Here is a 13,192-nt window from a genome sequence, read left to right as displayed (position 1 = left end):
CATTAATGCCGCTTTCAAGATAACTGGGAACTCGGAAATCTCAGACTTCAGACATCAGTGAATTCAAGACAACTGGGAAATCTAGCTCTGACTGGAAAAAAATTGTTTTGAATGGACATACATCTCGGAATTCCAACTCTGGAACTCTTTCTGACCTGAAGATCACTGATGTCATGATTTTACCTCTTTTTAAGATTTCCCATTTGTCTTGAAAGTACCATCAGTGCTCTCATCTGCATTAAAACCAAATATCGATCCAGGTTGGATATGACAGCAGAGATGAGGTGCACCCCCTGACTTTGAGAAGCTCTGACGCGACATGCATCTAGCACACCCATCTCATTTGTGGTGGTGAGATAAAATACATTTTGTCAGACAAATTTGCAATTGACTGTCATAACCCCACATTAAAAGTATGTGATGGTGAGTTGAGAAGACCATCAGAAATACTGTTAGAATGTTTTTAATTGACTGCCATAGCCCCAAATAAAAAAGTTAGCATTGGCTGTTAATTAAATACTTTTTTTCACATGGTTGGGGTCATGAGTTTTTTCAAATATCAAAATGGGGTTGTGAGCCAAAATAATTTGGGAAGCCCTGTAATAGATTGTTATCATTATAGTTGTCATGTCATCCAAGAGTTAGCTACATCACATACAGTATGGGACAATGTTACACTACTGGTGCTAGTGTTGATAACGAACCAATGGAAGATTCTTATGTTAGACTGAAACTGATTGGGGTTGATTATTTGTTATTTGTTCCGATTCTAACCACTGGCATCATATCATAAATGGCGTCCAATTGTGTAAAATATATAGAAATAAGATTTTGATCATTTGCAGCATAGTCAACGATGAATGGATGGATACATCTCTGGGATGTAACCTGTAGTTAATAAAAGCTGTCTAGAGCCCCCCACTAACTTCAGTAAAATATTGCAATTATATAACATTTCTATTAATTACGATCAAATTAGCCTTGTCAGTTTAATTGTTAGTAGGCTCTTAGGATGAAAAGCAGGTCTCTTGATAGAACTGGATTTAATGGACTGACTGTAGATTTTTTTCCCTTAGTCTAGTTCTCTTTAGATATTGCATGTGACCCAAATGCCACCCTAATTCCTATGTAGTGCACTACTTCTGACCAGGGCCCACAGTGTGCTGTGCATAGAAATATAATTAAAGCGCTATATACAGTATCTCTGTAGTGCAAGTTCACAGCTCTCTTATCCAGAATTATGCGGGCGTGATTTGTCATGGATTATGTATGCATCTTTGGACAATCAATTACTAGATTGGACTGGACATATACTGATATGCACACAGAGTCATGAGTGGGTCCTATGTGGCTCAGTTGGTGAGAGCGTGGCGCTGGCAATACCAAGGCCGTGGGTTCAGTTCTTGCAGGGATCACATGGAGTGGAGCAGTCCCACTCCTTTTGTAATTTTGTTACTTTATTGAAGAGATAGTAAAATGTTGAAAAGACAGGGGAGATAGGAGGAGCATGAGTCAAAGGGTATTGGGCTGTATTTGAACCCATGCCGACTCTGGCATATGTATGTGCCGGGTCAGCGGCTGGACCACACCGGCCACTGGGATCGCATGGAGTGTTTTAACCACTTGACGGTCGCCTAGGATAGGGGGAGCTACAGCGATTTTTGAAAAAAAATTGTGCCCATTTTAAACGGCCTCCTACTCAAACTAAGAAGCTAGGATATGCATATAATTAATACTTGTGGATAGAAAACACCCTAAAGTTTCTAAAACTGTTTGAATGGTGTCTATGAGTATAACAGAACTCATATGGCAGTCAAAAACCCGAGACCGATCGTAACAGGATGCGGAATTCTGAATTGCGGACTCAACTTCATCACTTTGCCTATAAATCACACCGTGAGCAATGGTTCATTGAGCACTTCCTATTGCTTCCACTAGATGTGCCCAGTCTTTACAAAGTGGTTTGAGTCTCCTACTGTGAGAACTGACAGAATGAGAGGCTGTGGAAAGTGGTCACATGACCATTATGACGCCATTATGACGCCGGCGCCCCTGGCTACCCTCCCCTTTCGAAACGTTTAATCATCCCCCTTGAATCTTATTGGAGCTGTGGTTGAAAAAGGCCCTAAAGATTTATGTTATACAACGTTTGACATGTTTGAACGAACCTAAATAAAATTTTAAAAAAGCATTTTATTGAAAGAGTAGTCCCGCGGCCGACGGACTTTTGGAGCAGCCTTCAGAACGCGCTAACAAGAACAAGCTATTGGGACGTAAAAGATGAACTTTTTCGAACGAAAATACATTTGTTGTGGACCTGGGATTCCTGGAAGTGCTTTCTGATGAAGATAATCAAAGGTAAGGGATTATTGACAATAGTATACAAGAGTAGATTTGATATGCGATTGTTTCAAGATGGCGCTGACATGTAACGGTAGCCTATTTTTCTGAGTATCGCATCCCCTTTTATCGCAAAGTGTGATTACCCAGTAAAGTTATTTTTAAATCTGGCATTACAGGTGCTTTCAAGAGATATTCATCTATAAATCTTAGAATGACAATATTACATTTTAAAAATGTTTTCGAATAGTAATTTAGTAAATTGTAGCGCTGTTTCACCGGATGCATTTGAGGGAAAATAGTTAGTCAACGTCACGCGCCGATGTAAAATGCTGTTTTTCTATATAAATATGAACTTTATCAAACAAAAGAATGCATGTATTGTGTAACATGATGTCCTAGGAGTGTCATCTGATGAAGATTGTCAAAGGTTAGTGCTGCATTTAGCTGTTTTTTGGTTATTGTGATGCATGTGGTTGGTTGGAAAATGGCTATGTGGCTACTTTTACGATATACTCCTCTAACATAATCTAATGTTTTGCTTTTGCTGTAAATCCTTTTTGAAATCGGACAACGTGGTTTGATTCAGGAGAGGTGTATCAATAAAACGATATAACATAGTCCTATATTTGAAAAAATGTAAATATTAAATTTCGTTATGCTAATGGTGCTAGGATTTTTCGCTGGATGTCCGTCCCGCATACGGGATGGAGCCCGCCCAGAGGTTAAACAGCTTGGAAAATTCCAGAAAATTATGTCATGGCTTTGGAAGCTTCTGATAGGCCAATTGACGTTATTTGAGTCAAATGGAGGCGTACCTGTGGATGTATTTTGAGGCTTACCTTCAAACTCAGTGCCTCTGCTTGACATCATGGGAAAATCAAAAGAAGTCAGCCAAGACCTCAGAAAATAAATTGTAGACCACAAGTCTGGTTCATCCTTGGGAGCAATTTCAAATGCCTGAAGGTACCCCGTTCATCTGTACAAAAAATAGTACCCAAGTATAAACACCATGGGAACATGCAGCTACCATACCGCTCAGGAATGAAACGCGTTCTGTCTCCTAGAGATGAACGTACTTTGGTGCGAAAAGTGCAAATAAATTCCAGAACAACAGCAAAGGATCTTGTGAAGATGCTGGAGGAAACAGGTACAAAAGTATCTATACAATTAGTTTTATATCGACATAACCTGAAAGGCCGCTCAGCAAGGAAGAACGAACTGCTCCAAAACCGCCATAAAAAAGCCAGACTACGGTTTGCAACTGCACATGAGGTCAAATATCATACTTTTTGGAGAAATGTCCTCTGGTCTGATGAAACAAAAATAGAACTGTTAACCATAATGACCATTGTTATGTTTGGAGGAAAAAGGGGGAGGCTTGCAAGCCGAAGAACACCATCCCTACCATGAAGCACAGGGGTGGCAGCATCATGTTGTGGGGTGCTTTGCTGCAGGAGGGACTGGTGCACTTCACAAAATAGATGGCATCATGAGGTTGGACAATTATGTGGATATATTGAAGCAACATCTCAAGACATCAGTAAGGAAGTTAAAGCTTGGTCGCAAATGGGTCTTCCAAATCGACAATGACCCCAAGCATACTTCCAAAGTTGTTTGCAAAATGGCTTAACCTCTCAGGGCTATCAACAGCCAGTTGAATCCTTTTACATGTTTCAGCAGACGGCGGTCACGTTCGGTGAGCTTGTGCGGCCTACCACTTTGCGGCTGAGCAAAACAGCACAATAACATCACTTAGTTGACTGGGGTAGCTCTAGCAGGTGTGGTGGCTAATTTCTGCATTACCAAATGAGGAGAGTTACAAACACACCAGTCGGAGTTAAACTACATCTTTAATACTTAAGATACTTTTGCAAAAGCACTTAACGAGAGTCTTGTCTTTAAAATGGTGTAAAATAGTCATCTGTTTGAGAAATTGAAGTAATAGCATTTTTAAGGTTTTTGAATATCGCGCCACGGGATTCCACTGGCTGTTGACTAGGTGGGACGATTTCGTCCCACATACCCGAGAGAGGTTAATTATCTATGTTACCCAACTAATTCTGATTGATCCACCACACAGGGCAGACATTTGATAAACTGACTTGTTGGAAAGGTGGCATCCACATTAAAAGTCACTGAACTCGTCAATAAGGCCAATGTTTGTCTATGGAGATTGCATGGCGGTGTGCTAAATTTTTCTTTACACCTGTCAGCAATGGGTGTGGCTGAAATAGCCGAATCCACTAATTTACTTTTGTATATATAGCGTATTTGTTGTATTTTTTTAAACTGCACTGTCGGTTAGGGGCTCGTAAGTAAGCATTTCACTGTGTTGTATTCGGCGCATGTGACTAATAACATTTGATTTGATTTGAATGAACAAATAAACGCACAAACAAATGGACCAACAAATTACTTAAATGTAATAATTCAACTGGTGGTAGAGCCAGTCAAAGAGGTGAACATTACGTCACTGACCTTTGTTTGTTTGTTTACTGCAGGGTTTTGGTAAACAATTGGATGTGTCATACATTGGTAAGCATTACAACATGAGCAAATGCAAAGTGGACAACCAGTTCTACAGTGTGGAAGTAGGAGATTCCACCTTCACAGTTCTCAAACGTTACCAGAATCTAAAACCCATCGGTTCTGGAGCTCAGGGAATCGTCTGGTGAGTACTGGAATCCTCATTTTACACTCTTTATAGTGTAGTGAATTAAAATGTACATTATAGAGGAAAAACCAACTGTATAACTTAATTTTTGGTCGTTGCATTATGGTCTTTGCAAAGATTTATACTGTGTATCAAGGTGGCACATGTATTTGTATATGTGTTTGTACAGTATGTGTGAGATAAAAACCATGAGTTTGATTAATGAAGAGTCATAGAAGAATACCAAATGGATTATTAAAGCTGCAAGCAGCAATGCTGGGGTTCAAGCTGTGGGCCCACTGTGCCACCATTAGGACAAATAGGGCACATCGCCCTAGGATGAGCTACTTCTGTCATTTTACCATGCTTGCCAAATATTAGAACTCAACATCAAACAGATCATGCAATATGCGATTGATGTATTTTGGACCATTTGTATTAATGTTGACTACTTTAAACGTCTTCTTCTCCAGAACCGCTTAAATGATCACTACCAAATTTGGTACGTAACATCAATGTACCCATGTTTTTGAATGCAGGACTGTAGCTTAAACAATATGGCCGCCATGAGCCAATGAGCTTGCATGAATGTTTTTTCCTGTCCACAGAGCCACCATGCAGCCAAACTGAACCATACTTTTTTATTTTTTATTTATTTATTTCACCTTTATTTAACCAGGTAGGTTCTCATTTACAACTGCGACCTGGCCAAGATAAAGCAAAGCAGTTCGACACATACAACAACACAGAGTTGCACATGGAATAAAAAAAACATACAGTAGAAAAAGTACATTTACAGTGTGTGCAAATGAGGTAGGATAAGGGAGGTAAGGCAGTAAATAGGCCATGGTGGCGAAGTAATTACAATATAGCAATTAAACACTGTAATGGTAGATGTGCAGAAGTTGAATGTGCAAGTAGAGATACTGGGGTACAAAGGAGCAAGATGAGTAAATAAATGCAGTATGGGGATGAGGTAGTTGGATAGGCTATTTAAAAATGGGCTATGTACAGGTGCAGTGACCTGTGAGCTGCTCTGACAGCTGGTGCTTAAAGCTAGTGAGGGAGATAAGTGTTTCCAGTTTCAGAGATTTTTGCAGTTCGTTCCAGTTACTGGCAGCAGAGAACTGGAAGGAAAGGCGGCCAAAGGAAGAATTGGCTTTGGGGGTGACCAGTGAGATATACCTGCTGGAGCGCGTGCTATGGGTGGGTACTGCTATGGTGACCAGTGAGCTGAGATAAGGCAGGGCTTTACCTAGCAGAGACTTGTAGATGACCTGGAGCCAGTGGGTTTGGCGACGAGTATGAAGCGAGGGCCAGCCAACGAGAGCGTAAAGGCCGCAGTGGTGGGTAGAATATGGGGCTTTGGTGACAAAACGGATGGCACTGTGATAGACTGCATCCAATTTGTTGAGTAGAGTGTTGGAGGCTATTTTGTAAACGACATCACCGAAGTCGAGGATCGGTAGGATGGTCAGTTTTACGAGGGTATGTTTGGCAGCATGAGTGAAGGATGCTTTGTTGAGAAATAGGAAGCCGATTCTAGATTTAATTTTGGATTGGAGATGCTTAATGTGAGTCTGGAAGGAGAGTTTACAGTCTAACCAGACACCTAGGTATTTGTAGTTGTCCACATATTCTAAGTCATAACCGTCCAGAGTAGTGATGCTGGATGGGCAGGCAGGTGCGGGCAGCGATCGGTTGAAGAGCATGCATTTAGTTTTACTTGCATTTAAGAGCAGTTGGAGGCCATGGAAGGAGATTTGTATGGCATTGAAGCTCGTCTGGAGGTTAGTTAACCCCTGTGCGGCCTCCGTCCCGTATGCGGGACGGACATACAGCGAAAAATCATATCGCCATTAGCATAACAAAATTTAATAATTTTATTTTTTCATTTTTTTTCTTCAAATTATATCGTTTTATAGATACACCTCTCCTGAATCGAACCACGTTGTCCGATTTCAAAAAGGCTTTACAGCAAAAGCAAAACATTAGATTATGTTAGAGGAGTATATCGTAAAAGTAGCCACATAGCCATTTTCCGACCAACCACATGCATCACAAATAACCAAAAAACAGCTAAATGCAGCACTAACCTTTGACAATCTTCATCAGATGACACACCTAGGACATCATGTTACACAATAAATGCATTCTTTTGTTCGATAAAGTTCATATTTATATATAAAAACAGCATTTTACATCGGTGCGTAACGTTGACTAACTATTTTCCCTCAAATGCATCCGATGAAACAGAGCTACAATTTACTAAATTACTATTCGAAAACATTTTTAAAATGTAATATTGTCATTCTAAGATTTATAGATGAATATCTCTTGAAAGCACCTGTAATGCCAGATTTAAAATTAACTTTACTGGGTAATCATACTTTGCGATGAAAGGGGATGCGATACTCTGAAAAATAGGCTAACTTTACAGGTCAGCGCCATCTTGGAACAATCGCATATCACATCTAGTCTTGTATACTATTGTCAATAATCCCTTACCTTTGGTTGTCTTCATCAGAAAGCACTTCCAGGTATCCCAGGTCCACAACAAATGTATTTTCGTTCGAAAAAATTACTCCTTTATGTTCCAAGAGCTTGTTCTTGTTAACGCGTCTGAAAGCTGATCCAAATGCTCCGTCGGCCACGGGACAGCCATTTCGAGAAAATGCATTTTTTTCCCATTTAGGTTCGTTCAAACATGTCAAACGTTGTATAACATAAATCTTCAGGGCGTTTTTCAACAAGAGAGCCAATAAGATTCAAGGAGGATGATTGCATTGTGTTTCAAAACGTTTCGAAAGGGGAGGGTAACCAGGGGTGCCGGCGTCATAATGGTGATGGCCCTCTCCGTGTGACCACGTTCCACTGCGTCTCATTCATTCAGTTTTCACAGTAGGAGTCTCAAATCACTTTGTAAAGACTGGGGACATCTAGTGGAAGCAATAGGAAGTGCTCAATGAACCATAGCTCACGGTGTGATTAATAGGCAACATGATGAAGTTGAGTTCGCAATTCAGAATTCCACTTCCTGTTTCCATCTGTCTCAGGGTTTTGACTGCCATATGAGTTCTGTTATACTCACAGACACCATTCAAACAGTTTTAGAAACTTTAGGGTGTTTTCTATCCACAAGTATTAATTATATGCATATCCTAGCTTCTGAGTTTGAGTAGTAGGCCGTTTAAAATGGGCACACATTTTTTTCAAAATGCGCTGTGGTGCCCCCTATCCTAGGCAACCGTCAAGAGGTTAACATAATGTCCAAAGAAGGGCCTGAAGTATACAGAATGGTGTCATCTGCGAAGAGGTGGATCAGAGAAACACCAGCAGCAAGAGCGTCATCATTGATGTATACTGAGAAGAGAGTCGGCCCGAGAATTGAACCCTGTAGCACCCCCATAGAGACTGCTGGAGGTCCGGACAACAGGCCCTTATATTCGATACACTGAGCTCTATCAGAGAAGTAGTTGGTGAACCAGGCGAAGCAATCATTTGAGAAACCAAGGCTGTCTCCCCCTAAAAGAATGTGTTGATTGACAGAGTCGAAAGCCTTGGCCAGGTCGATGAATACGGCTGCACAGTAGTGTCTCTTATCGATGGCGGTTATGATATCGTTTAGGACCTTGAGTGTGGCTGAGGTGCACCCATGACCAGCTCTGACACCAGATTGCATAGCGGAGAAGGGTACGGTGGGATTCGAAATGGTCAGTAATCTGTTTGTTAACTTGGCTTTCGAAGACCTTAGAAAGACAGGGTAGGATAGATTTTGGTCTGTAGCAGTTTGGGTCTAGAGTGTCTCCCCCTTGATGACCGCGGCAGCTTTCCAATCTTTGGGAATCTCAGACGATACGAAAGAGAGGTTGAACAGGCTAGTAATAGGGGTTGCAACAATTTCGGCAGATAATTTTAGAAAGAGAGGGTCCAGATTGTCTAGCCCGGCTTATTTGTAGGGGTCCCGATTTTGCAGCTCTTTCAGAACATCAGCTATCTGGATTTGGGTGAAGGAGAAATGGGGAGGCTTGGGCAAGTTGCTGTGGGGGGTGCAGGGCTGTTGACCGGGGTAGGGGTAGCCAGGTGGAAAGCATGGCCAGCCGTAGAAAATGCTTATTGAAATTCTCAATTATAGTGGATTTATCGGTGGTGACAGTGTTTCCTAGCCTCAGTGCAGTGGGCAGCTGGGAGGAGGTGCTCTTATTCTCCATGAACTTTACAGTGTCCTAGAACTTTTTTGAGTTTGTGCTACAGGATGCAAATTTCTGTTTGAAAAAGCTAGCCTTAGCTTTCCTAACTGCCTGTGTGTATTGGTTGCTAACTTCCCTGAAAAGGTCCATATCACAGGGGCTATTCGATGCTAATGTAGAATGCCACAGGATGTTTTTGTGCTGGTCAAGGGCAGTCAGGTCTGGAGAGAACCAAGGGCTATATCTGTTCCTGGTTCTACATTATTTGAATGGGGCATGCTTATTTAAGATGGTCAGGAAGACACTTTTAAAGAATAACCAGGCATCCTCTACTGACGGGATGAGGTCAATATCCTTCCAGGATACCAGAACTATTACGTATGCAGGCAATGAGGCAGTGATCGCTGAGATCTTGGTTGAAAACAGCAGAGGTGTATTTGGAGGGCAAGTTGGTTAGGATGATATCTATGAGGGTGCCCGTGTTCACGGATTTGGGTTCATTGATAACTTGTGTGAGCTTGAGGGTATCAAGCTTAGATTTTAGGATGGCCGGGGTGTTAAGCATGTCCCAGTTTAGGTCACCTAGCAGCATGAGCTCTGAAGATAGATGGGGGGCAATCAATTCACATATGGTGTCCTGGGCACAGCTGAGGGCAGAAGGTGGTCTATTGCAAGCGGCAACATTGAGAGACTTGTTCCTGGAAAGGTGTATTTTTAACCCCTGTGCGGCCTCGGACATCCAGCGAAAAATCCTATCACCATTAGCATAACAAAATGTAATAATTTATTTTTTTCATTATTTTTTTCAAATTATATCGTTTTATAGATACACCTCTCCTGAATCGAACCACGTTGTCCGATTTCAAAAAGGCTTTACAGCAAAAGCAAAACATTAGATTATGTTAGAGGAGTATATCGTAAAAGTAGCCACATAGCGATTTTCCGACCAACCACATGCATCACAAATAACCAAAAAACAGCTAAATGCAGCACTAACCTTTGACAATCTTCATCAGATGACACACCTAGGACATCATGTTACACAATAAATGCATTCTTTTGTTCGATAAAGTTCATATTTATATATAAAAACAGCATTTTACATCGGTGCGTAACGTTGACTAACTATTTTCCCTCAAATGCATCCGATGAAACAGCGCTACAATTTACTAAATTACTATTCGAAAACATTTTTAAAATGTAATATTGTCATTCTAAGATTTATAGATGAATATCTCTTGAAAGCACCTGTAATGCCAGATTTAATATTAACTTTACTGGGTAATCACACTTTGCGATAAAAGGGGATGCGATACTCAGAACAATAGGCTAGCAATACAGGTCAGCGCCATCTTGGAACAATCGCATATCAAATCTAGTCTTGTATACTATTGTCAATAATCCCTTACCTTTGATTATCTTCATCCTTAGGCACTTCCAGGTATCCCAGGTCCACAACAAATGTATTTTCGTTCGAAAAAGTTCATCCTTTATGTTCCATTAGCTTGTTGTTGTTAGCGCGTTCTGAAGGCTGCACCAAAAGTTCCGACGTGCGCGGGGCTACTCTTTCAACAAAATGCATGTTTTCTTATTTAGGTTCGTTCAAACATGTCAAACGTTGTATAACATAAATCTTTAGGGCCTTTTTTCAACCAGAGCTCCAATAAGATTCAAGGGGGACGATTGCATTGTCTTTATAAACGTTTCGAAAGGGGAGGGTAGCCAAGGGCGCCGGCGTCATAATGGTGATGGCCCTCTCCGTGTGACCACGTTCCACAGCGTGTCATTCTGTCAGTTTTCACAGTAGGAGACTCAAATCACTTTGTAAAGACTGGGGACATCTAGTGGAAGCAATAGGAAGTGCTCAATGAACCATTGCTCACGGTGTGATTAATATGCAACGTGATGAAGTTGAGTCCGCAATTCAGAATTCCACTTCCTGTTTTGATCTGTCTCGGGGTTTTGACTGCCATATGAGTTCTGTTATACTCACAGACACCATTCAAACAGTTTTAGAAACTTTAGGGTGTTTTCTATCCACAAGTATTAATTATATGCATATCCTAGCTCCTGAGTTTGAGTAGTAGGCCGTTTAAAATGGGCACACATTTTTTTCAAAATGCGCTGTGGCGCCCCCTATCCTAGGCGACCGTCAAGAGGTTAAAAGTAGAATCTCGAATTGTTTGGGTACAGACCTGGATAGTAAGACAGAACTCTGCAGGCTATCTCTGCAATAGATTGCAACACCGCCCCTTTTGGCCGTTCTATCTTGTCGGAAAATGTTATAGTTAGGGATGGACATTCGTCCTGTTCCCGCTCCCCGCACTAGCCTGGAGGTGCGTGTTCCCAATCTGGTACGCCCAGTACCAGCACCACGCACCAGGCTTCAAGTGCGTAAACCCAGCCTCGCCAGTCAACAGTCACCAGAGCTGCCCGCCAGTCAACAGTCACCAGAGCTGCCCGCCAGTCAACAGTCACCAGAGCTGCCCGCCAGTCAACAGTCACCAGAGCTGCCCGCCAGTCAACAGTCACCAGAGCTGCCCGCCAGTCAACAGTCACCAGAGCTGCCCGCCAGTCAACAGTCACCAGAGCTGCCCGCCAGTCAACAGTCACTAGAGCTGCCCGCCAGTCAACAGTCACCAGTGCCGCCCGTCAGTGAGGAATCGCCAGAGCCGCCCGTCAGTGAAGAGTCGCCAGAGCCACCCACTAGTCAGGAGCTGCCAGAGTGGCCAGACTGCCCAGAGATGTCAGAGTGGCCAGACTGCCCCGAGCTGCCAGAGTGGCCAGACTGCCCTGAGCTGCCAGAGTGGCCAGACTGCCCCGAGCTGCCAGAGTGGCCAGACTGCCCCGAGCTGCCAGAGTGGCCAGACTGCCCCGAGCTGCCAGAGTTGCCAGACTGCCCCAAGCTGCCAGAGCTGCCAGACTGCCCCGAGCTGCCAGACTGCCCCGAGCTGCCAGAGTGGCCAGACTGCCCCGAGCTGCCAGACTGCCCCGAGCTGCCAGACTGCCCAGAGCTGCCAGACTGCCCTGAGCTGCCAGAGTGGCCCGAGCTGCCAGACTGCCCCGAGCTGCCAGACTGCCCCGAGCTGCCAGAGCTGCCAGACTGCCCCGAGCTGCCAGACTGGCCAGACTGCCCCGAGCTGCCAGAGTGGCCCGACTGCCTGGAACGGCCAGAACCGGAGCCACCTCCAGATATAGGTGGGTTGGGGAGGGGGGGTGTAGCACAGTGCCGTCGTTGACGGCAGCCACCCTCCCTTCCCTCCCTTTAGTAAGGGGGGAATTTTTGTTTTGTTGTTGTTTGGGGTTGTTTTTCTTGTTTTCTTAAGGTGCTTCCGGGGTTAGCACCTTTAAGGGGGGGGGGGGGGGGGGTACTGTCACGTCCTGGCCAGTATAAGGGTTAATTGTCATTTTACTTTGGTCAGGACGTGGCAGAGGGTATTTGTTTTATGTGGTTCGGGGTGGTGTTTTGGTAAAAGGGCGTTTGATTTAGTATTTCCGGGTTTTGGTTTATGATCTATGTTTATGTAATTCTATGTTGAGTCTAGTGTGTCTGTTTCTATGTTTGGGTTCATTGGGGTTGGGACTCTCAATTGAAGGCAGGTGTTGTCTATTTGCCTTTGATTGAGAGTCCCATATATGAGGGTGTGTTTGTGTTTGTCTGTTGTGGGTGATTGTTTTTGCACTGCGTTAGGATAGCCTGCAAAACTGTTGCACTGTCATTGTTTATTGTTTTTGTATCGTGTTCACATGAGCGATTAATTAAATTCAAAGATGAACACGACATCCGCTGCGTATTGGTCTACATTTTCAGACGACGATTTCGCTATATCGTCAGAAGACGAAGAGAGCCGTGACAGTAGGCTTCTAATGTTAACATGCATGAAATCAAGGCTTTTACGGTTACAGAAATCAACAAATGAGAGCACCTGGGGAGTAGGAGTGGAGCTAGGCACTGCAGGGCCTGGATTAACCTAAAAATCACCAGAGGAACAGAGGAGGATTAGGA

The 13,192-nt window shown here is 43.1% G+C and overlaps 1 protein-coding gene across 7 annotated transcripts in view; it reads left to right on the top strand.

Annotated features, from left to right (window-relative positions):
- LOC106560362 (mitogen-activated protein kinase 10) overlaps positions 1-13,192 on the top strand; it is a 145,029-nt gene that overhangs the window by 43,539 nt on the left and 88,298 nt on the right. For all 7 annotated transcript variants that reach the window (XR_006756964.2, XM_045687903.2, XM_045687882.2 and 4 more), the window contains exon 3: positions 4,845-5,014. Coding sequence is in view for 6 of the 7 variants with exons in the window: in XM_045687903.2 (XP_045543859.1) it covers positions 4,845-5,014 (170 nt within the window). In the remaining variant the exon portion in view is untranslated. The remainder of the gene's footprint in view (positions 1-4,844; positions 5,015-13,192) is intronic.

Source organism: Salmo salar, chromosome 01, assembly GCF_965601325.2.
Source record: "Salmo salar chromosome 01, fSalSal1, whole genome shotgun sequence".
NCBI lineage: Eukaryota > Metazoa > Chordata > Actinopteri > Salmoniformes > Salmonidae > Salmo > Salmo salar.
The sequence above is the reverse complement of the archived record's forward strand: the minus strand, read 5'-3'. Positions and strand labels throughout refer to the sequence as shown.